At 54.6% G+C, this 27,547-nt stretch overlaps 1 protein-coding gene across 1 annotated transcript; it reads right to left on the bottom strand.

Annotated features, from left to right (window-relative positions):
- Positions 1 to 468: 468 nt before the first annotated feature.
- Positions 469 to 27,547, bottom strand: COLEC11 (collectin subfamily member 11). Its single transcript, XM_060117712.1, has 6 exons — positions 27,430 to 27,547; positions 20,066 to 20,137; positions 5,711 to 5,782; positions 2,994 to 3,047; positions 1,018 to 1,113; positions 469 to 860 (listed from the first exon to the last, which is right to left on the bottom strand). The coding sequence occupies exons 1-6, from the start codon at positions 27,545 to 27,547 to the stop codon at positions 469 to 471; spliced, it is 804 nt and encodes a 267-aa protein (XP_059973695.1).

Raw genomic sequence — 27,547 nt, 5'->3', positions numbered from 1 at the left:
TTTTTCCTGAAATCCGCAGCAAAGCAAAATTGTTTCTACTTTTACAGAAGCATTGATCTAAGCTAAGAGGATTCCTTTCCATATAGAAATTTAAAGGAAGGTAGTCATTTAAGGCCTCACTACCAGTGTTTGTACGTAACTGTTATAACATTTAAAGATCTCGTTTCATACTTTGCACAAAGCCAAGAGCAATTCTGAGTAATAATTACATAACGGACATTTTGTCTACACTACAAATAATAAAACTCTAGTTCTTCAGACATAATACCCAGAAGCACTTTTTTTTTTTTTTTTTTCTGTTTCGCCTAAGCATGCACCATTCTCTAAGATTCAGAAAAGGAGCCTTTACCAGGGACCCCGCACTCCTGCTTGGGGACCACGTGGCGGGCAGAGCCTCCCACCCGCGGCGGCAGCCGGCAGCCACCCGGTGGCGGAGGGGCCGCCGACGCTGGAGCAGCAGGGCCCCCGCTACACGTGCTCCTTGTCAAACTCGCAGAGGAAGTGCATGGTGAGGTGGCAGGCCACGTCGTTCCAGCCCCCGGAGGCCACCAGCTCCACGCAGTCCTCCTCGTCGTAGGCGTTGTTGGGCTCCCCGCTGCGCCACTGGCTGAAGGTCTGCATGGGCGAGCGGTCCGCGTAGACGAAGGTGCCCTCCCGCTCCAGGTCGTTGATGCCGATGAAGACGCGGGCCAGGCCGGCCTGCGCGATGTAGGCGGCCAGCAGCCCGTTGGCGGCCGCGTCCTTGGGCATGCCCAGCGCGCCGCCCCGGCCCTGGCAGGCCAGCTGAGCGTCCACGTACTGCTTCTCCTCCTTCACCAGCAGGTAGAGCTTCTGCTCCGTCTCACGCACGCCGGCGACGGCTGCGGGGACAGGGCTGGAGGGCGAGCGCTCGCGGGTCCCCAGCAAACCCGGGGCGCCAACCCAGCACGCACGCACGGGGAGCAGACCCAGGGCCGCGCTGCCTCCGGGCAGGGGTCGGGGGGACACGGGAGCAGGGAAGCCCCGAGAAGCACGTACCGTGTTTGATGAACTTCAGCTCCGCTGTGATCTGCGCGACCTGGTTGTCTGTCTCCCCGACGGCCTTCCTCAGCTGGCCGCACTCACACGGGATGCCTGCGGAGACGGCGCCGGCGTGTGATGGGACTGACCCAGAGGCGGGCTCAGAGAGGGGGGCACCCCCTCCCTCGCATGATAGGCGATTCAACAAACACGAAGGCCTTTGAGGCTGCAGTGGAGATTTCACACTTGATCCTAAAGGCCAGGAGCAGTGGAAGAGTTTTCACAGGGGCGCCAAGGTCGGATTCACGTTTCACAATCTCGCTCTGGTCGCTTAGAAGGAAATCAGTGGAGGTATGGCAGCGAGACAGGTGGGCGAGAGCAGGGGGTTAGGACAGTCACCTCGGGAAGACTGCGGGCAGTGACAGCGTGGCAGGAGAGACGACAAGACGTTGGAGGAAAGTGGTGGAGCTGGAACCGTGGGGTGATGTTCAGTCATCCCAGCATGGCCAACCTTGGCCTCAGCTTAGGCGTTTCCTCCTGGCCCGCTCAGGAGGACCCTAACCTTCCAGCTGTGAAGAGCTGCACGTGGTCAGGGACCTTCTCAGAATGTCACTCGGCTGTCACAGCGCTTGGGGGGCCCGTCGCCCATGGTAGCACTGCTGACTCCGGCTTCTCCACCAGACCAGGAGGGGCCGCCGGCTCCTGCCCGCCCGCTGCTCTGACTCTGTGAGCACAGCGGCAGGACTTCTCCCCTTTTCCTGAGAAATTCCGTCGTGCGAAGCTCTCAGCCTGCCTTTCCAGCCTGAACACGCTCTTTGGCGTTTGGCCCCGTCTTCCAGACTCGCAGACCCCCTCTACCACTTGGAACCCAAACACTCCCCAACACATGAGCACCTGGACTGATGCTGGTGTGATTGGGGTTTTTTTTTTTTTTTCTTTAATGGAACTTTTTCTGAGATACACGTTGTCTTTGAGTTTGCTGAGGTCTGAGGCGCTGATGTTTTCCGGAGAGATGGAACCGGTATCAACCTGACAGTTCCCCTCAGCTCGCAGGAAGGGCCTACCCAAGGGACTTGGACACTGTATCTTCCCCCTCAATCTAGTATCTGTGAAGTGTCTCCTGTGGTCACACACGGTGGGGACGAGGACCAGGAGCTGCAGACCTGTTAGGATGGCGTTTCAGTAACGGGGCTGAGAGGCCACAAGAGCCTGAGTGATGGTGGCGGGAGCAGTCCGGCAGGGGTTGGGGGACACTGCGCGTAGACGGCCTGAACCTGGCGGGGACAGGGGTTGAGTGACATCGGGGTGGAGGTGCGTGCTGGGCAGGGGGGCGGGGGGCGGGTGCAGCCGAAGCCCAGGGAACAGGGGTGGGGTTGGAGCGGGCAGCAGGCTGTGCCACATGGAGAAAGAAGAAAGGGCAGCGGGCAGAGCTCCTCCGAGAAGAGAGGGAGCAGCAGGGGCAACAGGGCGGCAGGCAGAAAGGACAGGGGCTGCCCGCGGCCCGGTCTCCTGGAGCCAGGGAGGGACGGCCGGCAGGGAAGTCGGCTAAGTCCACTGAGCAGGGCCGGGGTCCACGGTGACGGGAGGGTCGTGGGGAGTCGGCTGCAAGGACACCCAGAATGAGGAAGATGAGCCAGAAAGTACGGGCGTGCTTCTCAGGGAAGCTGGTGGTCAGAAGGGGGTCCCGATGCCCCCAGAGACGCGGTAGGAAAGGGGGCAAGGGCGCTTTAGGACGCGCGTGTCTAAGCCGGATGGTGATGAGGTGTCATAACACACAGCCGGCGTGCGGACCGCAGCCCTGAGCGGGAATGGACACATTCAGGTGGCAGGAAAGCAAATACTGAAATAGTCCACAGGCGGGTGTGATGCACGAGGAAGGCGTGTCAGTTACACGTGCTTTTTCCAGCCTATTAAGTTTTATGTCATGATTTATACTTTTTAAAAGTGCAATTTTAATACATTTCTAAAAAATCCTTGGACCCTTTATGCCATACCTGGTTCTCCATTAGGGCCAGGGGGTCCTATGTCACCAGAATCTCCTTTTTCACCTGGAAAAGAGAAGCAAGACCAAAGTCACAAAGCAGGGGTGGAACGTGTCTCCTGAGTTCAAAATGTCCAGGTAACAATGTTCTTTCTTCCATGTGCAGTGCCCTGCGGCTTCTGAGGTGAACCGTAGGGAGGAATCGTCTGTAGATGACTGATCCTTCAGGCTCTGTTTGTGTGACATGGAACATCCACATATCACGGAACTTCAGAGATTATCAAGATGAGCATTCTTTAAGTCAATTCTGGAAAACCCAGCACGTTTCCTAGAACACGCTATCATCTCGGAAATCCTTAACACCCGGTGCCAGTTCTTTCCATGTGCCACATCACAGCAAGAAAATTCACGTAGAACAGGTAACGTCAGAGACGGATGGACCTTAGAGGTTACCTCATCCAAACAGAGTCAAGATGAGATCAGTCCTCCCTGTCCCTCTCTGAGAGGCAGCAAGATGTCCCAGGGGCACAGCCACCAGGACACCTGGGCACCAGCCTTCTGTGAACAGGACAGACGACTCAGCCACTCTGCCCCTCCGTTTCTTCCAACTTATGAACAAAGGGATAGGAGAAAATCATGGCAACAAAGCTTCCTAGCTGCTCTAAAATTAGACAATGGATAGTCATTTTAAAATCACAGGAATAGGGCTTCCCTGGTGGCGCCGTGGTTGAGAGTCTGCCTGCCGATGCAGGGGATGCGGGTTCGTGCCCCCGTCCGGGAAGATCCCACATGCCACGGAGCGGCTGGGCCCGTGAGCCATGGCTGCTGAGCCTGCGTGTCCGGAGCCTGTGCTCCGCAACGGGAGAGGCCACAACAGTGAGAGGCCCGTGTACAGCAAAAAAAAAAAAAAAAAATCACAGGAATATTCCTAAAGCACTACCTTTCTTCCCCCTGAGAGGACTTAAGCTTCTCAGCCGACCTGGGACAGTGAAGGGGCTGTCTTCTACGACTTCTACATCCTTGGAGAGTCATGTTCCATTTGATGGGGGTGGAGAGAGCTTGGCAGTCTCCATCCAAGCGATTCCCCTTTTTTTTTCTTTTATCAACATCAGGAGCTTGAAAATGACTCAAGGATCAGCTTGACAAGGACCCAGGATGGCAGTCTCAGAGATGGAGCAGATCAGGTAAGCTAAGCCCAGTAAGGGCCTTCTTGGCAAGCAGTCCCCTGATGAGACTCTGACATTTACCCAGAGCCCATGCTCTATGTTAAAAGCACACACATCCCTACTTGTAGCCAGTAGCCACTGCATTCTTCACAGCAGCTAAAAGGTGGAAACGACCCCAGTGCCATCAGCGGATGAAGGGATAAATAAAATGTGGTCCATCCATGCAACAGAATATTATCCAGCCTTATAAAGGAAGGAAATTCTGACGCCTGCTACAACATGGATGAGCCTGGGGAACATTATACCAAGTGAAATAAGACACAAAAGGACAAATACTGTATGATTCCATTTATATGAAATATCTAAACAGGCAAGTTCATAGAGACAGAAAGCAGATTAGAGGCTGCTAGGGGCTGCAGGGTGTGGGGCGTTGTTACCTCCTGAGGACAGTCTCTCTCTGGGGGAATGAAAGCATTGTGGTGCTGGTTCTACAACACTGCAGTCGTGCTTAGTGTCACTGAATCGCACACTGAAAATAGTTAAAGTGACGAATTTGATGTTACAAATATTTTACCACAGTTTTTTTTAAGCTTTTTCAAAGCATCCGCATCCCTCTCTGTATCATGCATAGCGATCTGTGTGCTCTGTAATGAATCCACGGGGCAGGTGTTTCCCACGGATTTGCCGGGAGGAGAGACGCAGCTCGCCGAGCTGGCCACACTCCTCGTCTCGGTCCTGGCTGAGGGACCCTTCCCGCCAGGGCCGGGCTGGGCCGGGGGAGGTCCGTGTCATCGATCAGAACTGACCACCTGGACCCACTCACAGCTCAAAGCCCCAGGCAGGGTGGTGGGGCACAGGACTGCGGGCACCACGCTGGGCAGAGCAGACCACAGCCAAAGTCCCTCCCAGCCCCAAGCCCCCCAGCCTCTGTCTCCTGCTGCCAGCACCCATGACAGGACCTGGGGGAGCCCTTCACGGGGCTGGGGGGCCTTGCCTCCTTCACCCTGAGCCCTCTGGGGTCCAGCACGGGCGCAGGACAAGCCAGGGGCTCAGAAAGCGTTTGCTGACTGAGTGCGGAATGGGGGGCGGGGGGCGCGGAAGAGCCGGGCGATGCTGAGAGACCCCTTAACTGCCCTGGGGACAGTCTCCCGAGCTGCCCACCCTCCAGGGTTGTGCAGGTCAAACGGGGTCGCGTGGGCACTGGCGCTGCTTCCGCGCTGCTGTTACCCTCCTGCCCCCTGTGCTCATGGGGAGCCAGCCCCCAGTCTCAGAGAGTCTGAGTCGCCCGAGCTGCAGGTGGACAGACAGTGTGTCGGGAACGCAGTCCTTCTGCTGCTTAAATGGGGCTCCTGATTCTCCCCCAGGCAGCATGTGAACCCTGAGGGGCAGGGAGCACTCCCCACCTCGTGGCACCCAGTCAAGTCTGATCGATCCCCAAACGCAAATGCTGGAACAGAGCTTATCGTGTATAAAGTGCACAAAATAAACACGACCACCAGCTACTCTTTAAGCGCCCGGGCGGTAAGCCTGCGAGGGAAAGCGAGCAGAGGTGTGTCCGAAGTACCTTTAGAACCAATGGGACCGATTTTTCCATGGCGCCCCACGCCGCCTTTCTGTCCTTTGTCACCCACGTCTCCTGCGGAAAACAATGAGATCACAGTTGGTCGAGGCACAGGTCATGCAGTACACATCCTGTGTGTCAGCCACGTGAACACGTGTGTCAGCCACGCGAACACGCACGCACACACGCACACGAGGAGACCGAACACAGCACAACTCTTGTTTAACCTCCCCAAGGTCGTGTATCCGACTGACCCCAGAAGGCTCTACATGTCACCTGCTGATGTATTTCCCAAAGGAGGACACATACCCCCGAAAGTCACACACACTACGGAACAGAGGAGGCCACGCTGTACATCCCCACGACCTCAACTCAACCAAGCGCCTTAGACTGAGCACTTCCGGCCAGCAAGCAAGTCCTAGTTCTGGGATGTTCCCACAACTCAGGCCAGGCCGAGGTCAGAGGGCAGAGCCCAGGCTGAGGGCTGAACCACAGCGGAAGTGCAGACGCCCCACCCAAAGCCGGCTTGCGTTCACACAGGGCGAAGTGTCTGGCACAGAGCACGCACACACATCTTCTCTTATTTGGTTACAGGAGGGGCTCATCGCCCAGATGGGGTTCTCGGGGGTTAAGCGCTTGCGCGGGTCAAGTACCTGGTCCTACCACGAGGTGACTCCTGACCCGGACACCGTGTACCGTGCGTGATGCTGGGGACACAGGAGTGACGGGGCTCAGGGTCTGTGGGGGGGTTGGGGAGACAAGCGGCCGGTGGTAACTCACACAACTAGTATTGTAACAGGAGATGCCCAGGGCTCCGAGGAAGCATCCGGGAGCTGGGGAGAAGACAGCCACCAACCAGGACCATGTCACCATGCCTCTGGTCACACGTGGACGAGGCCTGGACAGGGACGAGGCAGGCTCCGCAGGAGGCGGCCCAGGGGAGTGGTGTCGGGAGGGTAGGGAGAAATTCCCAGACTGAGAAGCATCTGGGAGGCAGAGACGACCACATCTGAATGACCAGCATGAGGGAGGGTCAGGGTGAAGGGGACGGTGGTGCCCAAGCCTCTGGCCTGGTCGTTGGGGCGTAGGGGTGCCCGTCCCTGGACAGCAGGAGGGGCAAGAAGACGACACCCTGAGGTCACGATGCCCAGGACGAGCGAGGAGAGGTGTCCGGCAGGCCTGCGGGGACTGGGTCTGGGATGGGGATGGAGCCCGGGGGCCCCACATGCACAGACCTGCACCAGGGGGCCCAGCGAGAAGGCCCCCCGTGGGAAGAGCAGGCCGGGGACCCTGGAGCACCGCCACTGGTCTGAGGGGGGAGACGAGAGAGGGAGGTGCCGCCCAGAGAAGCCGTAGGACGAGGACGGGCCGACCGGAGGGTCTCAGAGGGTGGGGCGGGAGGTAAGGAAGCAGGACCCAGGGTGCAGAGAGTTCCTGCAGGGCTGGGCGGGACGGGGCTCACTGGGGCAGCCGCAGTCGGGCACCCGGCTCCGCCTGGGCTCCGTCAGCTGCGCCAGCCCTGCCCTCCCCTCTCAGCCACGCTGACGGCCCGGCCCTGCTTCAGTCTCCTGACTGGTCCTTCCAGGGTCGAGGAATATATAGCCTTTCTGTGTCGCGTTATGACAGCATTTCGACCTGATTAATTCTCTAACAGGAAAACGGCAGAGCAGTGAGAGGGAAAAGATAACAGGAAAAAAAGTTTTCAATCAGCCAGTCAATCAACTGCACTCACCCTACTGGTAACCCAGAAAAAGGAGTAGCACTGAAATCATTGATAAGCACTGCCTTGTAGGGATATGTGCCAAAATATTTACTAAGTAAGTATTTATTTAGTAAATATTCCACTTTGAGGATATGGTGAGGGGCTTTACTTTATCGCTGGAGGAGGAACAGGACACTCAGTTCTTGGGCCAGACGGGGCCACAGAGGCCTCGACAGCCACGCCCCTGGGGCTCTAAGCGAACCCCCCAGCGCAGCCGTCCTGAGGCAGATCCAGCCACAGAAAAGTGTCCCTTCGTGACCTGCAGGAGCTCGAAAGCTGCCACCTGCTCCTTCCACCCAGCAGTCCTGGTTTTGCAGCCAGAGAGATGCACGGCTAATCTAACCCACCGTCCACAGACAGTCCTTCAAACGTCTAAACTGTTTTCGCCCTGCAATCTTCCCCTCAGCTTCCCCACCCTGTCTGTGCTCCCATAAATACAGGAGCATCGTGCCCCTAAGCAGGCCTGACCACTGTCCCCTCCTGCTGTGGGCTGAAGTGCCCCCCAGATTCATATGCTGAAGCCCTGACCCCCGTGTGATGCATCTGGAGGGGGTCAGGGTTAGAGGAGGTCACGGGGGTGGGATGCGTCCCCTGATGAGAGGATGAACAGCCTGGAATCCTCTCTCTCCACCATCTGTGGACACGACCAGAAGTCGGCCCTCTGCAGGCCAGGAAGAGGGTCCTCCCCAGACCCCAACCATGCAGACAGCCTGCTCTGGGACCCCTGCCTCCAGAACCGTGAGAGATCAGCGTCAGGGGTTTAAGCCCCTGTGTCTGTGGTGTTTGGCTATGGCCCCCGAGCCACTTGTCTGGACCCCCTGGTCCCTTGTCTGGACCCTCCAGTCCATTAGTGTGGTCTGAGCTCAAAGATGACCACAGATGCTCTGCTCAGCCTCCTGCAAAGTGTCCCAGAGAAAAGCCCCTGTCCCTGGAGTGCACACTCGGCTCTTGCTGTTGTTCCAGGGCCTCAACCGCCACCCTCCTTCCGGACACCTTTTCTTCAAAAGGCCAACGTTCCCTCTTCCCTAACTCTCAGTTGTGCCCCTCCTGAGGTCCTGGGGTCAACGTGAGTCCTGGGGAAGCTGGGCTGAGCAGGATAAGTGTCGAGATGACCTCCGTGCTCATGCTTTTCTCACTTTCACATCTCGCCAAATCACGGGGTGGTTTGGCTTGTTTTCACGCTGTCTCAGCAGGGTCTGCTGGGACACTTGCTGCGGCGTCCTTACAGGGACGTGCAGGCCTGATAAACTGGATTAAGCTCAGGCTCCATCGGGCAATCCCACAAAGAGTGCCCAGGGCAGGAGGAGGTCTCGGAGACCCCCAACCCAACCATATCTTCAGACAGGAAGGCAGAGACACAGAGTCCGAGGGATTTGCACCTACAGTAATGAGTTGGGCGGATGGTCCCCAGCATGTGGATCCCACTGAACTCCCACTGGAGAGGGGCAGGGTCACCAGAGTCTGGAGAGTGGCTTCCTGCCCGGGGAACACGCCTCCTCGTTCAGAAGACCCAACACTGCAGAGGAGTCTGGTCCACGTTTTAATGGGCAGATTGGGGCAGACTGGGTGTGAGTGCAAACCCATCACCTGAAGAGTGTGATGTTTGCTAAGATTCCACCTAGAAAATGTGAGAACAGAGTGTGGGCCTCCTGCCAACCTTGGGGTCACTTCTCCCCGAGACACCTCCCTGCAGAGGGGAACTCAAACAACACCTGCCCCCCACTGCTCCCACCCAGACGGCTCCTGCTGCCCCAAGCACACAGGGGGAGGGTAAGGAGGCTTGGACGAGCACACTGGAGGGGGAAACACCTGCGATCAAAAACAATGGGGAAAGGGCTGCCCCCTCACCCCACGACCCCGCATAAAATCTCTCAGCTTAGTAGATGATTAATTCATGATTCACTGCATCTGCTGAAGGATGCAGTCAGGGTCTAGCACACATCCTGCTGTGGTAAATGTCATAACCTGAGGATGATTGGAGAGCCTTTGGCTTTCAGCCCATCTCTCAATTGCACAGCCGAACTTTACCACTAATTCAAGGTTGCTGCTGACACGTGGCACCTGCCCCCAGCAGGTACTGAGCCCAGCTCCTGCCCTTGGAGGGGTGTGGGACCCGGCCCCTGCCATAGGGGGCTCTGAGAAACCAGGCACACGTATAGAAAATCAATCGGATGCCAGCAGCTCACGGGGCAGGGGGATGGGGGCAGGCAGTGAACCCAAGCCCGAGGCGGGGAACGAAGGCGCTGCAGGTCTGCAAACCTCAGGGTGGGAGTCCCCCGGGGACTCGTCACCACGGCCGGCTGGGCCCGCCCCAGGGGGGATTCCACAGGTCCGGGCGGGGGGCATCCCTGTCGAGCTCCCAAGCGCTTCGGATGCCGCTGCTTCCAGAACCGGGCTTGGAGAACCCTGCGGTTTGGGATGTGAGAAGGCTGGAGCTGCAGGAGGCCAATCGTGCAGGCCAAGGCTAGGGGTCAGGCACCCCAGCTCTACCTTTGAGGCTGAGTCTCTCTGCGCCTCAGTTTTCTCTCTGCAAAGTGGTGTCCTGTAGTAACAGCTCCTCTCGCGTGTCTGAGACTCCAGGCCCACAGCGCCATGTGCACAAGGCTTAGAGCTCGGTCCCTGGGGCCCAGTTGATCCTCCCCCTGTCATTCGGCTGTGCTATCTCTGTGCAGTTCTGACCTACATAATGGGGCTAATAATAGCCATAATAGAGCCATCTCACTGGGCGTTGAGAGAAACGTGAGCACCGTCGGGAACGGCATCTGGCACGTAGCAGCTGGACGTAAGTGTTGGCCACTGTAACTGTCACTTGGAGGCAGAACCTCCGAGCTGGGACGCTGCTTCCCCAGGGGCGATCCATGTCCCCCATGAACCCCCTGGATCTTCACAAGCATGAAGAGCCTCAGGCCCCACCAGCTCAAGCACCAAAATCCACATTTTAACACATCCCTGGGTGATTCCAGGGGCCCCAAAGCTGGAGCAGAACTGGACCAGACCCCACGGGCAGCCCTCTTTGGAGGTTGGTTGAGATTCCATGGTAACCCACTGCTTGCTGCTGCCAGGAGCAAACTGGAGCTAGCAATAGAGGTGCTTGCAATCTGGGGCAGTTCTGCTCGTTTTTCCAACTTTCAGAGATAAATTAGAATACTTCCAGGTACACTGTGTGCCAGGAAAGCGTGTCCACATGTACCGATGGATTTCAACCTCACAATGTTATTGCCATGGCCACAGGGTATGGGCTGAATTGTGTGTCCTCCAAAATTCATATGTTGAAGCCCTAACCCCCAATGTGGCCATATTTGGAGATGGCCTTTCAAGAGGTAATTAAGGTTAAATGGGGTCAGAAAGGTGAGGGCCTAATCCGACAGGACTGGTGTCCCTGTAAGAAGAGGAAGACACACCCAGCGAGCCACACACAGAGGAAAGGCCTGTGAGGACCCAGGGAGAAGGCGGCCATCTGCGCCCCATGGAGAGAGGCCTCAGGGAAACCAGCCCTGCAGACACCATGGTCTCTGAGTTCCAGCCTCCAGGGCTGAGAGAATAAACATCTGCCATGTTTGTTACGGCAGCCCCAGCTGACTGGTACACTTTCCCTCTGCCCCAGAAGAGAAACTGGAATCAGAGGGGTGGTGCCACCCACCACCAGTCATGCCGCTAGTACAACTGGTGTCCAGTGATCCAGGGCACAGCCTGCAATCGGGCAGACCAGGCCCGGGTCCCAGCCCTCCGCCCGCGCAGCCTTGGGTGAGTCACAGTCCTCGGAGCCCCGGCTTCCTCACCTGCAAAGTGGCATTACCCTTCAGGTCACTGAGCATAGGACATCGGCCCAGGTCTCCTGGCCACATCCAGGGCCCCGAGCCCCCACCTTGGCTGTGGGGGAGCGGCCTGGTCTCCACAGACCCAGCCACAAGCCAAGGCTGCACTTCCAGGGACTGGGCCTGAGGGCATGCTGCAGGCTCGTGGGAGACAAACGACCCTCCCCGGGGGCCCAGAAGGTGGGAAATAGGAAACCAGAGAGAGCAGAGCCAACACCCAGCCTCCTGTGGTGCCGGTTCACCTGTGAGGAGCCGCTCAGGGGCCAGGCCTCCCCGTCCCTGCTCAGCCCTGCATCCTCGGGGCCCACGGCCCAGGCCCTCGGACCGGAGGAGGCCTGGTTCACAACGCCCCCGATGACCTCACAAGAGGGCCTCTGTGCAGAAGGCTAGGCGCTGGGGGCAGCTGGGCCTGATGCGACGGTCACCCCAGCCAGCACGACCAGCGCCCTGCCGTGCACAGCTCCCAGCCCTCAGTGCTGCCCCAAGAGGGGCGTCAGAGTAACAACAGCCACCACCTGTGGGTGCCTGCTGGGCAACGCATGCACACACACACGTGTACACACATATATACACACATACATATATACACACACATACATGCATGTACGTATATGCACATTCACATACATACACGCATGTGCATACACACATGTACATACACACACATGCACACATACACAGATTCACATATATACGCAAATGTATACACACATGCACATACACATGCATACATATATACACACATACATATATACACACATATACATACATGAACGTATATGCGCATTCACATGCATATACACGTGTGCATGCACACGTGTTCGCATACATGTACACCCATGCGCATACATATACACACATGCATATATACACATATGCACGTGCACATGCATTCACATACATATACGCACATATACACATACATATATACACAATGCATTCACACATTCATACATATACACGTGCACATATACACACATTCACATACATATAACGCATTCACATACATATACAGACATACATACATGCACACATGCATTCATTCACATACATATACACACATACACACATACACACATATACACACATTCGTATACACATACATACGCATATGCACACATATACACATGTGCACCCATACATATGAACGCCCATACATATGCACACATGCATTCCAAATATTCACATACATATACATATATACATACACATGCATGTGTGTATACATACATATACACATGCACACATATCTACATTCACACATACATGCACACATACACATAAACCGCATGTTCAAACATACAAACACACACCAAGCAAACCTTTCCTCCTCACAGCACTCGGGCTGAAAGCTGGAAGCAGGAGTCTACAGCAGGCCCCTGCACCAAGGTCACCTGCACACAAGGTCAAGGGTGTGGGCTGCCGTTCCTATTAGGAATATTCTCTCTTTGGGGTGTGTTGGAGAGGAAAAAGCAAGAACCACTGAGTTCCCTGAGATGTCCACACACTCTCTGCTTGAGGGCAACCCAAGGTCGTCTGCGATGCTGACTTGCTTTAACTCGCCGACACTCCTTGGAAAGCAGCAGAAAAGCAGCGTGGTTGCCAGCCTAGAGGAGACTGGATCTGAACAGGAGGCCTGCTGGCTGCATCCCGCCTCCTCTTGCTTCTCCGAATGACAAGAAGCTTTTTGCAAAAACCAAACAAATCCCCCTACCCGGGTGGTGTGGGATGATTGGAAACGCACCAGACACGCTCAGATCCGGTCCCTTTAAGTCTCCAGAGCTGGCGGTGGCGGCTCCCCAGGGAGCTGTGACTGCGGTGCCAGCCCTTCCCAGCCCTTCCCATCCCATCCCGCTTGTGAGAAGTGTGCTAGCGCGCATCTGTCCTCTGGACATGCATGAGGAACGGGGGGCAGCTCGCAGCGGGCTGCTAATTCGTATTAATTTTAACGAAGATCTCACACCGTCCTCTGAAGAGGAGACAGGGCGGAAAGAGCACTTGGCATCCAGCTTCCTCTGCGATTTTCAGCGGAGATAAGGTGCACGTTACAGAACCCAGAAAGCCCGTCGCTGACGTAGGGTCGCCCTCCCCCATCGCGGGCCAGGTGGGTCTCCAGCTTCTGCGCCCAGGGGCCCGGCAGCCTCTTAGCTGCGTGTCTGGGGGTAGGAACTTTGACAGCTGGGACGACACGTTTTTAGCAGGTCGTGTGGCAAAGCCAGCTCCGTGCTGTGTGCACACAGCGTGCACTCTGGCAGTGTGGGGACAGCTCTCATTTCAATAAAGGACAGTGGACAGCAACAGCGGGGGTGGGGGTGGGGGGGGCTCTGCCGGCCCTTGGGCTTGTCTTTGTCATTCCAGAAAAGGCAACCGTCAGCTTTCTGGCGCTTTCTCCTACAGCTGTTTTGAGTTCTCAACAGGGGGGCTGCTCAGTGTGTGACCAGAGGCCACCCCCCAACACAAGGCAAATCAGCAGAAGAGGAAGCCCCCCTGCAGCAGCCCCATGTGACGCAGCTTGCATTTCGTGGAAGCTGACGTGAGAAGGGCGCCAGGTGGAGGGTGTCCAGATCCTCGTGATCAACCTGCAATCCCACCCCACGCAGCACCGGGTGATCGGCAGCCCCGGCGCTGGCCAACGGACCTGCCCCATCTCAGGCCGCACCCCCAAACCAAAGCTGAAGCTGCATTTTAACTCCAGGCCCAGCTGGTCCCCATGGTTTGGGAAGCATCCTCAGAGCAGAGTTGTCTGCTCAGTAGGCAGCAGGGAATGAACCCAGCTCGGCATGTTCAGAAGTCTCGGCCCGCAGACTTCTCTAGCACCTGGGGACGAGCAGGTGCACGCACACCTGAGGCCCCTCAGCCACAGACAGGTCACCCGCAGATTTCAAAGATATTCCAAGACATTGAATGTCAAGATAGTTTACAAACAATTGATTGAGAGCCTTCCAAGGGCCAGGTCCTTGATGGGATGAGAACACTCCAGTCAGGAATGAGGTGGTAAGTGAAGGAAAGGGTCCCGCGGGGGGAATGGAAATGTGCAAAAACCCAGGGAGATGGGACACCAGTGAGGAATTCTGGACTATCCACAGGGAATTACTCACGCTTTTTCATAAACTAGCAAGAAAGTAAATAAGAGCTTTTAGTCTTCTGACAATTTCATAGGGAATGTTACTGATAGAAATAACCATCACCAAATAAAACTGACGCTGGCTAAAACTACACAGGGAAAAATGGTCATTAACTAAAAATTGATGGGAGAGTCCTCTCTATACAATTTAGAGCTGAAATTTTCAACCAGGTGCAAATAACACTCTCAGAAGAGCTCAGGATGGCAGAGGCGAGAGTTGGGAAGATGTGAGGTAGGTAAAAAATAAAACATTAAAACTGTTCAAGAAGGACTTCCCTGGTGGCACAGTGGTTAAGAACCCGCCTGCCAATGCAGGGGACACGGGTTCGAGCCCTGGTCCGGGAAGATCCCACGTGCCGCAGAGCAACTAAGCCCGTGCGCCCCAACTACTGAGCCTGTGCTCTAGAGCCCGCGAGCCACAACAACTGAGCCCGAGTGCTGCAACTATGGAAGCCCGCGTGCCTAGAGCCCATGGTCCACAACAGGAGAAGCCACCACAATGAGAAGCCCGCACACCACAACGAAGAGTAGCCCCTGCTCGTCGCAACTAGAGAAAAGTCCACGCGCAGCAGCAAAGACCCAACGCAGCCAATAAATAAATAAATAAATAAAATTGATTCTTAAAAAAAAAAAAAAAAAAAACTGTTCAAGGAGTCCGTGAAAAGTCACAGGGGAAAAATAATTCCGGTGAAAATAATTTCTAAACAATGAAAATCAAGTGTGAATGATGTAAGTGCACTGCATAAACACAACTGAGGAATTAAGTTGGCTTAATGTGGTGCCTGGGGAAATATCAACACAGCCTCAAGTGGAAATAACCGTCTGTGAAAGGTCCCAGCTGACTCTGAAGGGGCCCTCGTGAAAGGGCCGCTGTCTGGGATGAGCAAGGCCCCCCTCGGGTTCAGTGCCGGTGGGCGTGGGGCTGGAACAGCTCGGAAGTGGGAGCAAGGCAGCTGCCCGAGGGCCCACCGTGCACCAGGCTTGCTGCTCCCAAGTTCCCAGCTTTCATCCTTTAATAAACAATAGGGACTGATAGCGACTACGTCATTATTTTGCCTTCACGGGTTGGAAGCGAGGGTGTGAAGCCGGCACAGCTGGTAAGCAGCCCGGCTGGCGTTGAGCGGGTCTGCCCCGCCCACACCCTGCCCGTCCTGCCCCGGAGCCCTCATCCCAGGAACCCCTTTCAGAAGCCTCTGGACAGGTACCCAGATCCAGCCCACTGCCATTCTTCATAGAAACCAAGCTGATGCAGAAACCAGGCAAGTCTCCCCAGCCCCCCGCCCTGCAGCGGTCACTGCTCTCCGTAGGGGACAGGGCCCCCCGGGCAGTAGCTGCAGTCCGCTGAGAGCAGGGTACTGGTGGGAACGCCTTCACGAAAGCAGGAGGATGGGAAGGTGGCCGGGAGGATCCCGCATCCCGGCGGGAGAGCGGTTCCTGTGAGGAGCCTTGGGGCGTCCTGGAGCTGAGGTCGCCTCCCAGCACACCTGAGTCCCCGGGCACCGGCCGCCTCGAGCTTCGCCACACTGAACCTGTGCTAGCGCTTCTGAGGTTGGCCGCAGCTCTCAGTTTCCAGGCTCCGACGAGCCCAGGCGCAGCCATGCTGACCCCGTGAGCATGGCCGTCAGTGTGTGGGAGACCGCCAGAGCTCACGAACCCTCACCTGGGCCTCCAGGTGAGCCTACATCGCCAACAGGCCAGGGCCACGGCCACTGCAACCTTTCAAAATACCTGTTAACATCAAAAGTATAGTTCATGCACATTGTTGGGAACACCAAAGACAGAGACAGGAGAAAATGTAAAGAAGAATTTAAAGAAGAAAATTTAAAGGTCTATAATCCTATAACCCAGAAATGTCTACTACTAATATTTTCATTAATTTCTTTTCCATCCTTTTTCTTCATCTTTTTGTAAATATCTTAGTCGATCACATGTCTGTTCTTGTATCCTATTTTATTCTCTTATATTCTAACATGCCGCGGCCAGTCCTCTTTTTAAAGGTCATCCAAAAACGGATGTTTCCTAGATTTCTACGTAACTATCCCACTATTCAATAATCCAAATATATCCCACTTGGGTTGACTTGTTCTCTGTACTCTACAAAGTAGCAAAGACCCCAGACCAAACCTGCTCATTTTGTCAGTGGCGAAGCCAGACCCCTGGCAAGCCCGGTGATCACTGCCCCATCGCCTCCTAGCCTGGCAGGTTCCTTGTCAGGCAGGTCAGTGGGCCTGGAAAGGGCAGGTCCAGGCTCCCCTCTCCTGCCCTAATCATACACAGGACTCTGCTCTGGAACATACCTCCCCCGGTGGAGTTCTAAGTTACCCAAGGATAGGAGACATTCATCAAAATGATTTCATAGCATGAGAAATACTTACACTAAAATTTGGCATTAAATTTAAGAAATAGGTTCAAACTTATATACACAACATAATTGCAACAAAGCAAGAACAGTCACCCCAAAAAAGGAAATATACCAAAATAAATGGTTATCTCTGGATGATTTTATTATGCCCGATTTTCCTCACCACTTTTGTATATATATATAAATTTTCTATCATGAGCATACCTTACTGTTACATGTTAGAAAAACTTGAAACAAGACAGATTCTCGATCCAGCCCAAATTCCCCTCCACACTGCCCCGCAGCTTTCTGCCTCAATTTACTCTCCAGGGTCCACCTATCTGTTCTCCCCCTCTGACTCTGGGGCTCAGGTGGCCTCCCCGAGATCTCAGCACGTAACCGCACTCAACTTAGTGGTTAATGACAGGAAAACACAATGAATTAGGCTGTTGCCTTCCCAGCAACGTTCATCCTCATCAGGAGATTCAGACGCTATGATAACAGCATTTACAGTCTCTGCGTGCTTGTCCTGCCTGTTCAAGAGTGAGAATAAGAGAGAATGATGGGGCCTCCCTGGTGGCGCAGTGGTTCAGAGTCCGCCTGCCGATGCAGGGGATACGGGTTCGTGCCCCGGTCTGGGAGGATCCCACATGCCGCGGAGCGGCTGGGCCCGTGAGCCATGGCCGCTGGGCCTGCGCGTCCGGAGCCTGTGCTCCGCAGCGGGAGAGGCCCCAACAGTGAGAGGCCCGCGTACCGCAAAAAGAAAAAAAAAAAAAAAAAAAAAAAAAAAAGAGAGAATGAGGAGGATGACAGAGCGATGACAGAGCTACATGTTGGTGATACTAGTGACAGAGATGAGAGAGCAGCCAAGGGTCCACGTTGGCATGAAATGCGGCGTTTCCTGCTGCATGTGTGTTGAGCTCAAACATCCTTACTTTGAAAAAACATCAATGCAAAAACCCTGTGCTTCCACTGCAGGGGGCGTGGGTTCAGTCCCTGGTCAGGGAACTAAGATTCCACATGCTGCACAGCTCGGCCAAAGGGAAAAAAAACAAAAAATCAATGAAATGGCATCATGAAAATGAATTTGGGACCATCCAGAATAGGGGGATATTCACTTCCTAACTGTGAAATGTGACATTTTCCTCACAAGACAATAGAGGGGGACTTCCCTGGTGGCACCGTGGTTAAGAATCCACCTGCCTATACAGGGAACACGGGTTCGATCCCTGGTCTGGGAAGATCCCATATGCCGTGGAGCAACTAAGCCCGTGCACCACAACTGCTGAGCCCACACGCCACAACGACTGAAGCCTGCGCGCCTAGAGCCCATGCTCCGTTACAAGAGAAGCCACCGCAATGAGAAGCCCGCGCACTGCAACGAAGACCCAACGCAGCCGAAAAATAAATAAAAATTTTTTAAAAAGGAAGAACCCAAGAAGGGTTTTTAAAAAGACAGGAAAAGACAATCCTCAAAAAGGAAAAAAAAGAAAAGAAATACAAATGACTTTTAAACACCTGAAAAATAAGCTGACTTCATTTATGATAAGAGAGGCTAAGTTAAAGCCACACTGATGTGGCCTTCCACGGCTACCAGACTGGCAGCTTTCTGAGGCAGGGAGGGTGAAGGGGTCGGCTGTCTTGTGCTTCAATAAACAGAGGGTAAATGGATTCGATCCTTTTGGAAGGCCATATCCACCAACATTTCAGATGCACGTGCATTTTGATCAACAATTACTCTGTCAGGAATTTATCTTCAGGCTGTACTTGTGCACATTAAAAATGACGTTTACAAGATTACTCACTCACTGCAGCAAGGCCCTAGGGAACTGTAAGTCTACAGTAACAGGAGACCAGTTAAAGAACGGACACAATGTCTCCAGACGAGAGCAAGCAAAACCTGCATGTCCTCTTGTAGAATGAATATCTCCAAGTACACGGATAAGTGAAAAGAACAAAATGCAGAACATTACATACATTTTGCAGTTGTTTGTACAGAAGCAGGAAAGAATAGAGTTCACTCGGCCATTACAAAATATCTCTGCGAAGATAAAGAAACCTAACAGTGGTTGCCAGTGGGTCGGGCTGCTGGGGGGGATGGGAAGGAGACTAGTCGCTGTGAATAATTTCTGTATGTTTTGAACTTTGAACCAGGAGCACAGCTCTTTTATTTTTTAATTAATTTGTTATGAGTCAAGGGAAAGTAAGAAATAAAAATCAGCACCTGGGCTTGATGGAGGGATGGTGGTGCCAGAAGTGCTCTGGGTCTTGACTGGGACCAGGGTCTCACAGGCATTTGCAGCTGCCAAACTCACTGATGGTATGTAAATCACACCTCAAAAGATGAAAAAACTGGGACTTCCCTGCTGGTCCAGTGGTTAAGACTCAGTGCTCCCAACGCAGGGGGCACGGGTTCGACCCCTGGTCTGGGAACTAAGATCTCATATGCCTCACAGCGTGGCCAAAATAAATAAATTAATTAATTCAAAAAAAATTAAAAAATTTAAAAATGAAAAAACAGTGCATGGACTTAAAAACATTACAACTTTTATCTGTGCTGTTACAAGAACCACCTAACTCCGATGCTATGCGGCTGGGTGGGGACCGGCTGGATCATCTCAGCACGTGTTCTCATAGAATAGTGTGCAGGCGTTGACAAAGCACTTCCAAACACAGCTTTTAAGGATTTCACAAACTTTAAAGCAGCAAAAGTAAGTATATCCTAATGATGACATTTATTGACATCACCATGTACCACGTAGCTACTTTTTTAGGTAGGATCTAATTTCTGTAAGCCTCAGCACAACCCCAGCAGGCAGGCTGAACGACACTATTTTTTTTCCTGATGAGGAAACAGATTCAAGGTGACTAGGGTCCATTAGCCAAAAACGGGAGGCCACGGTGTAACCCCCCATGCCCCACCCGAATCTCTGCTCTCTCTCCTTTGCACACCTACATGGCTGTTTCCATCACTGTTCACACGCCTCCATCACTGTTTGCACACCTCATAATTGCACTTATACGTGTAACGATCACAAAGGATCCCCATTTTGCACGTGAGGCCAAGCGAGCGCTGAGTTTCCATACACGTAACCACCCGATGAGGCACACCTCCCAGGAGGCACTTTGTTTCTCGGTGCCGGGCAGGTCAGAGCCAGGGAGCACCGTCTAAAGAGCCCTCTCTGTGCCCTGCTTCAGTCCTGAGACCTACACAGCTGTCGGGCTCCTCTCGGACGCCCCCCACGTCTCCCCACCAACAGCTCTCTCAGGAGCCGGCGCCCCAGCTGTGCCCTCGGGGCCCAGGGGCAGCAGGTACCTTTCTCTCCCGCGGGGCCGACTCTTCCAGGCCGTCCTGGTGCGCCTTTGTCTCCCTTCTCTCCAGCGTCCCCTGTGGAAGAAGTCACATGCCTTTAGGACCTTGCCCTGTGCGCCGGGCTCCGGTGTCTCTGCCGCCTGCCAGGCCCCTTGGCCTCCCTCTTCACACCCCACCCCCGGGGGGTTTCACCCCTTCCTCCCAACCTGCTCCCAGCCTTGGCTCTAGGTCTCCCTCCCCAAGTCTCTTCTCAGGATTCTGCTGCCTTGCCTCCCCGCGCCCTCTGGGAATGCATCTGTCCCTCTCTCCATCCACCCCCTGGGCTGGCCACAGCCTGCCCTCTGGTGCGCAGGGCTCCCCAGCACCCACCATGGCTGCTCTGCTGCCCCTTTGCCACCCGCGCTGGGCTCTCTCTTCCCTCGTCTGGCCGGTACCCTCGGGAAGAATAAACTTGGGCACACGAGTCGGCGTCCCCTTGTCCCTACAGTGTGAGCACCCCCAGAGGGTACACTGCTGCTCAGGGGCAGGGTCCTCCCACACGGGGACACCTGTGACCAGGTGAGCACATCACCCGGTTCAGGCTCGTTGGCCAGGTGCGTCCTGCTCTCAGCCTAAGCTACACACTCCCCCAGCCTTCCCCATAGATCCTGACCATGTTTTGGCACATTTTGCTTTATTTCCGGTTTTGTTCAGAACCGAAACAGGGAAACGGGCTGTTTGTGGAGTCTCCCCGGTACCCTGCACTTAGCACGTCCCAAGTCGACCTGATGGTTTTCCCCAGAAATGAGTCTCTTCTGTGGACTTTCCTGCTTCTGCTGTTGAGACACCGAGTCTCCCAGACTCCAAGCTCCAAGCCCCACGGTCATCTCTGCTTTTGCGTCTCCCTCATTGGATAAGTGCAAGCATCCGCCCAGCTCTGCCAAGTCCAACCGGCCACTCCCTCCCGATCCCCACGGGGGCTCCACGCTCAGCCACGTCTCTGCAGTTCTGGAGGTGAGTGGACCACCAGCCCGCCCTCACGCGGCTCAGGGCAGGAGACGGGTCGTAAACAACCGTGGAGGCACCCTGTCCGAGCAGGACAGGGCATGGTGGAAGCAGAGGATGGAGTGCGGACGGGACATCAAGGCCCCTCCCGGTCCCCCCCCCCGCCGCCCCCCACTCCAATCCACCCCAGAACCATCTTCCTAAATCACAGAGTCCGTTATGATACTTCCCTTCTCAAAGGAGATTCAAAACCACCAAGAGCCAAATGTAGTTATAAATAATGTCCCGTTTTTCAGCTCCTGCCCACAGGCCTGCACCGGGAGCCCGGGGTCCGGTTACACTGCTGCCTCTGCCTAGTCGGCCGTGACCATCAACCCACCTGTGCGGGTTTCACCTGCTCACCTGACTGTCCAGGAAGCTGCTCCTCATCCCCTCACTGGATCTCTTTTCTCCCGTGATGAGGCCCCTGCTCTGTACCACAGTCACTGTCTCGTGGCCTCACCTACTTCCCTGATGTATCTGCCTCCAACGAGCGGGGGTGGGTGCTGACGTGCACCTGCCTAGCTGTGCACAAAGCAGCCCAACATTCAAGTGAACTTTCATTCTCCGTAAATTCTCTACACGCGCCTTCATTTGGTAAAGAGGCTTCCCTGAGACAACAGATTCCCCAGTGAGATCCCCCAAACTGATAATCTGGCCTTAAGGGGAGGGGGCATTCCATTTAAACGTAAGGAAACAAAGAGACAAGCAAAGCAAGTGCCATTAGAACGTGGAATGCAGGGCTGGCATGTTACTGCCACCCCCTGTCACAGCTGTGACAGCTCCATGAACCACTGCTGAAGGGCGATGGACACACTTCGCACACACGGGCCCCTGAATCTCTGGGTAGTTCTCGGGGTTTTTTCTTATCTTTTAAAAAGAAAGGAAATCATTACAGTAGTAATATTTGGAGAAGAACTGATAGTCTACCAAGAAATACCGACTAACAGACTGATCTCACCATCAAGAATCAGCAGACATTGGAGGCGCACCAACATCGTGAAAAAAGAAATAACAACCCAGGAAACAGGACTCAATGGGGCAGCCAGAATCTGACTGTGAAAGACACTGAATATCCTCACAAAGACGAGAGAGAAGAGGCACCTATGATCAAGAGCAAGCGGCAATGAAAGGGGACCGACTAGGGAATCTCGTGCGTGAAATACGTTTCTGAAACAAGTTACCCTATAGGCAGGCTGAGTAACGGAATGGCCAAGGATAAAAGCTAATTCATGAGCCAAATAAGGAGGATGGAGAACTTGTCTACACGGCAACACTGAGAGAGAAGGAGATGGAGAGTTTTGTTTCGGTTTTGAAGTTATCAGGTTGAGCGTTGAAGAAAAAACCCACAAATCCCAACATCCATCATACAGGAATTCCAGAAAAGGAGAAGAGACGTTTGAAGCCTTAATAGCTGTGAAGATTTAATAGCTACGATCTCCCGGCACGAAGGAAATTCACCAAAGAGCACAATGCACGTGCCGGCGGGAAAAAAACGAGGGAAAATAACTCAGATGTGTCAGAGTGACACGCAGAACATCAAGAATAAAGAGAAAATTCTATAAGCGCCACGAGGAAAAGGAATTTTTAAAGACTGCACGCATGTGAATGAGAATTAGATTGACATAGAATTGTCATTAGCAACACAGGGTACGAGAATAAAACGAAGCAGTAACTTCAACAAAAGGGCTGTGATTTAGACTGAGATCAGAAGAGGCCTCTCTGATGAAGTGGCTTTTAACAGAGACCTGCTGAACCAGGAAGATGAAGCCAGGCAGAGATTGGGGAGAGAAAGGGACACCTGCACAGGTGAGGTGGGACGAGCCGGGAGGGCCGGGCACAGACAGTGCTCAGACCTCACACGTACGGCCCACCGGACGCCCCCGCCAGGCTTTAAGGAGGAAAATACCGTGGTCCCATGCCTGCATCAGGGGAGGACAGTAAGAATAATGTTTCCAGGGTCCAGGCCAGAGGCGGGCATCATCAGTGCCCACTGCCCGCCGTGGACGGAGGGTCCACATCGTGCCCGCCGGGTCCACATCGTGCCCGCCCACGTCTCCTGGAGCAGCCGGGAGAGCCCTGGACCGCACAGCAGCTCTGTCAATAATCGTGGAAAATTAACACCAAGCAAACCCACCAGCTTCTTCTATAGATTAAGATGAACTCCTGGGCCTCCCTGGTGGCGCAGTGGTTAAGAGTCCGCCTGCCGATGCAGGGGATACGGGTTCGTGCCCCGGTCTGGGAGGATCCCATATGCCGCGGAGCGGCTGGGCCCGTGAGCCATGGCCGCTGGGCCTGCGCATCCGGAGCCTGTGCTCCGCAACGGGAGAGGCCACAACAGTGAGAGGCCCGCATACCGCAAAAAGAAAAAAAAAAAAAAAAAAAAAAAAAGATGAACTCCTAGGGGTCACACACGGTCATTCACTTAGTTACATAATTTAACCTGGCCCCCCCGCCACCCGCCCCATGAGGCAGGCGTCACGTCCACTTTACGATGAAGAGCCAGGCCAGAGACAGGCGACAAGCCAGCTCCCCAGCTCTGGGCAGCAAAACCCTAATCAGAGAACAAGCAGGCCACGTCCCCTACTGGACCGTCCTCTGGGAGAGAAAGCAGTCAGGACAGGAAAGAGGCAGGGAGACCAGAGCTGAGGAGGGAACGGGCCCAGAGCAGCATTCCAGAAGCGTGAAATCCCCACATGCGTGTGTTAGTCACATTATTGGCTTTATCGACCTTCTTTCAATTAATTTGATAAAACCTATAAGAATAGCGATGCCCTTTTAAAATCTCTGAGCAGCAGGCTTGCTAATACACACCAACGTTTTCCTACCCACAACCCATTTTTCCAGCCATAAAAGAAAGACCGCTCTTCCATCAGAATCAGTTGTTAATCTCTCCAGATACAAAGATAATGTGTTACATTTAGGTCTGTAATAGCAGATGACTTTCTTCTCGAGGAGAAGGCTTCCTGGAGTCATGTTGAGAAGGATTCTGAAGCCCAGTGTGGATTTGCAGGAAGAAGCACCAGGACGGGCTGGAAGCAGCCAGGCGCCAAGTCCCACAGACCACCTGCCACCTCCAGGCTCCGTCTCCAAGGAAACGGACACTGGCTCCACCCTCGCAGGCTGAGCCTGGCCTGGTGGGGCCTGTAACACAGACGCGTCTGATGAACAAATGGAGACCACTCACCCGCCTCTTTCATCTTAAGGGCGGGGCCTGTATTGTGTTTATCTCCACTGACCAAGGCAGGCCCTGGCACGTGTGCTGTAATCAGACCTTTCACAGACTGCCCCGGCTCTCAGGCGCATCCGGGCGAGTGTGGCCGGCGAAGCCCACATCCCCTGCCTGGCTCCCTGTGTGGCCAGCGCGCTTAGTGGTTGGCAAGCCACTCGGAGAAGGCAGGAGGCAGCACGCCCTCCCCTGTGCCCTGAGGCTGGGTGTGATGCTGAAGCTCCACCCATCGAGCGATGGAAAGTCCTAAGTCCCCCGAGACCCTGACTGAGTGGACACGAAAGAGCCTGGGATGGAGCAGCCCCTCTGTGTCTGCACTGTGCCCGTCCCCCTCTGCCCCCGTGCGCATCCTGCTCTCTGTGCCCTGAGAGCAGCACAGAATGTCCTCGAGGTCGGAGCTTGGTCTGAGGAAGAGCTGGGCGGGACCAGGCGCCGGGCGGAGGGCGGCCGGCCCGCCGCTGCCCCACGCTGCACGAGACGCAGATCCAGGGAAGGAGATCTGCCATGATGCCAATCTTCACTCTGCAGGGGACACACATCTACACGGGCCTGAACGTTCACTGCTCAGAAGCCCCAAACTTGCTTTGCTGCTGTAGATTTCTCTCCTCCACTTTCCCCTGCTGCCCAGCGTAAAAATCAGAGCAGTGAAACCCCTCATCTGTTTCGGGTCAGCACCCTCTCATCACAAAGAAGGAACTCTGGCTGACCCACGCTTCTGCGTCAGAACAAGACACGCACAGAGGGTAACGAGGTGAGGTGGGTGTGGTCATCAACGTGACTGCCATACGTCCACAAGGTACCTGCCTATTCGAGCATCACGATGTACACCTTGAATAGACAGAGCTTCTATTGGTCAGTTACGTCCCCAACAAAGCTGGAAATTTAAAAAAGAACAAGATATCCAGTTTCTAGGGGCTTTCCTGAATATACTAAGTTTCTCCACTAAAATCGCTGCTTTGGTGCTGACAGACTAGCGTGAAACCGGACGTGTGAAACAATGCTGCCCCTGAAATGCTGGATCCAGAACACACACTGTGGGTAGCACGTGGCCTGCGTGTTGCCCACGGCCCCAAACATCCCACACAGCTTCAGCACCACTTGGGAGCCTGTCTGACCACCTGCCAGAAGGTGAGCCTTGGAGAGCAGGGGCCCCGCGGATTCTCTGGCAGAACCCTCGGCTGGAGGGCCCACCGCAGACACTCAGTCTGCGAGCGGGGGAGGAGCAGGACAGTGACAGCAGGTCGGCTCTCTGTGGACCATATGCCTCCACCTGGCAATACAGTGGCTCATCACCGACCACAGCACAGTATTGGGTGGTGAGAAATCATTGCTTAGAGGAGGTGAGGTGTCCCTGGAGCGGGCCACCCTCGGAGAAGGAAGCGCTGCAGGGGACCCACCGAGCATGCAGGTTGGAACGCCCTTAATATGGATGCAGCAGAAATAGTCACCAATGCAGATGTCAAAAAGCATCTGTCTCAGAGGACCCTCAAGATGTGCTTGAAAACCCAGAGACATCTGAATCTTGATAGTGTCCCAGTTTAATATTTAAATTGTGAATGTGGCTAAACAGTAGAATATCTGGACCGAGCTTTCCCAGACACCCACAACTCCGTGCTCAGAGAGCAGCACTGCTGCTAGCATGCCAGTGGATCTCCGTCTAGATTTTTTCCTATTTCTGTGTATTTGTATATTTTTAATGGGGTTAGGAAGAGACTGTTTAAAGTTCCTGACTCTGGGACTTCCCTGGCGGTCCAGTGGTTAAGACTCCACACTCCCAATGCAGGGGGCCCGGGTTCAATCCCTGGTCAGGGAACTAAGATCCCACAAGCTGCGGTGCAGCCAAAAAAGTAACAATAATAATAAATAAATAAATAAATAAATAAAAACGACTGACTCTTTCTATAACAATAAATATACGCTTAAACCATTCTTTAGGGCCTCCTCTTGGTGTGTGTTTCCCAGGTTATCTGAGATTCGCTCCAGAGTCAGGAGCTGTGTGCTTCAGAGGCCCTGAGTAATTTTAGAGCAGAAAACAAATGGCCGTGTCACTTCATTACTAAGAGCACACGCAGCCCTAGAGGGCCAGGAGGGGCAGACTGGAATCTGGGGCTGCGGGACCCTGCCCGCTGCTCCTAGGCGCACAAGGCCCAAGGGGCAGCTCGCCCCACGTGGTGGAGGCGCCCTGTCCCCGTCTTGAAATTCTTTCTAACTTTTGAACAAGAGATCCCACATTTTCATCTGCATTGGGCCCCTCGAATTACGGAGCTGGTCCTGCTTGGGAGCCACAAGGTTTGGGATCTCCTGCCCGTGCGTGGTAGAACCCGGTGACTTTTTGAGTGAAAGTCCTCCCCCTGTGCTGGCGCCCACCCATCCTTGGTCTGCAGAGGCAGCTGCCCCTGGAGGTGAATTACAGAAAAAGCTCAGGAGAAGGTTTTTTTGATTTTTCGAAGAAGGAATAAAGAGCTCCAGGGCTTCCCTGGTGGCACAGTGGTTGAGAGTCCGCCTGCCGATGCAGGGGACGCCGGTTCATGCCCCAATCCGGGAAGATCCCACATACCACGGAGTGGCTGGGCCCATAAGCCATGGCCGCTGAGCCTGCGCGTCCGGAGCCTGTGCTCCACAACGGGAGAGGCCACAACAGTGAGAGGCCCACGTACCGCAAAAAAAAAAAAAAAAAAAAAAAGACCTCTCAGTAACCGTAACAGGAGCCCAGGCTTCAGAGCTACGCAACCCACTTAGACAAATTGCTAAGTTTCCCTGAGCCTGGACGGGCCTCATCTGCACAATGAGAGCATCTCACCCTCAGGGGCGCTGGAGGTGACGTGTGCAGTGCCTGGAACACACCTCGGACGCCTCACAGGGTCCCTCCGGAGAGGACCGAGCTGCACACGAACGTCTGGTTTCAGAATTACAGAATCCCTCGCCTGAAGACAGTGTGGACGCCACGTAAGTCTGACCCTGGACTTTACAGAAGGGGGGATCAGGGCCATCGACGGGGCAGATTTGCCCGCGGCCGGACCCCGAGCCGGCCCGGGGATGCGGGATGAGCGCTGCGTCCGCCGCTCGCGCTGCTGCCCGGGAGGCCCTGACCTCCAGGAAGCCCGGCGGAAGTTACCTTTGAGGCCGGGGACGAGAATCTGCACGGAGCAGGTGTCGTCCACCGTCTGCTGTGCGCCCCCGGCCCGCAGCACCGACAGGAAGGCCAGGCAGATCAGAGCCAGGGCCCGCTTCAT

This window comes from Mesoplodon densirostris, chromosome 14 (assembly GCF_025265405.1).
Source record: "Mesoplodon densirostris isolate mMesDen1 chromosome 14, mMesDen1 primary haplotype, whole genome shotgun sequence".
Taxonomy (NCBI): Eukaryota; Metazoa; Chordata; class Mammalia; order Artiodactyla; family Ziphiidae; genus Mesoplodon; species Mesoplodon densirostris.
Note: the sequence above shows the minus strand (reverse complement) of the source record. Positions and strands in the feature narration are given on the sequence as shown.

Bases quoted from the DNA above. Each gene is read 5' to 3' on its own strand.
- COLEC11 (XM_060117712.1), bottom strand. From the start codon at position 27,547: ATGAAGCGGGCCCTGGCTCTGATCTGCCTGGCCTTCCTGTCGGTGCTG. The intron at 5,783-20,065 runs GTACCTGCTGCC...TGTTTTCCGCAG, and splicing joins CGGCCCCGCGGGAGAGAAAG to GAGACGTGGGTGACAAAGGA. The intron at 3,048-5,710 runs GTACTTCGGACA...TCTCTTTTCCAG, and splicing joins CGGTCCCATTGGTTCTAAAG to GTGAAAAAGGAGATTCTGGT.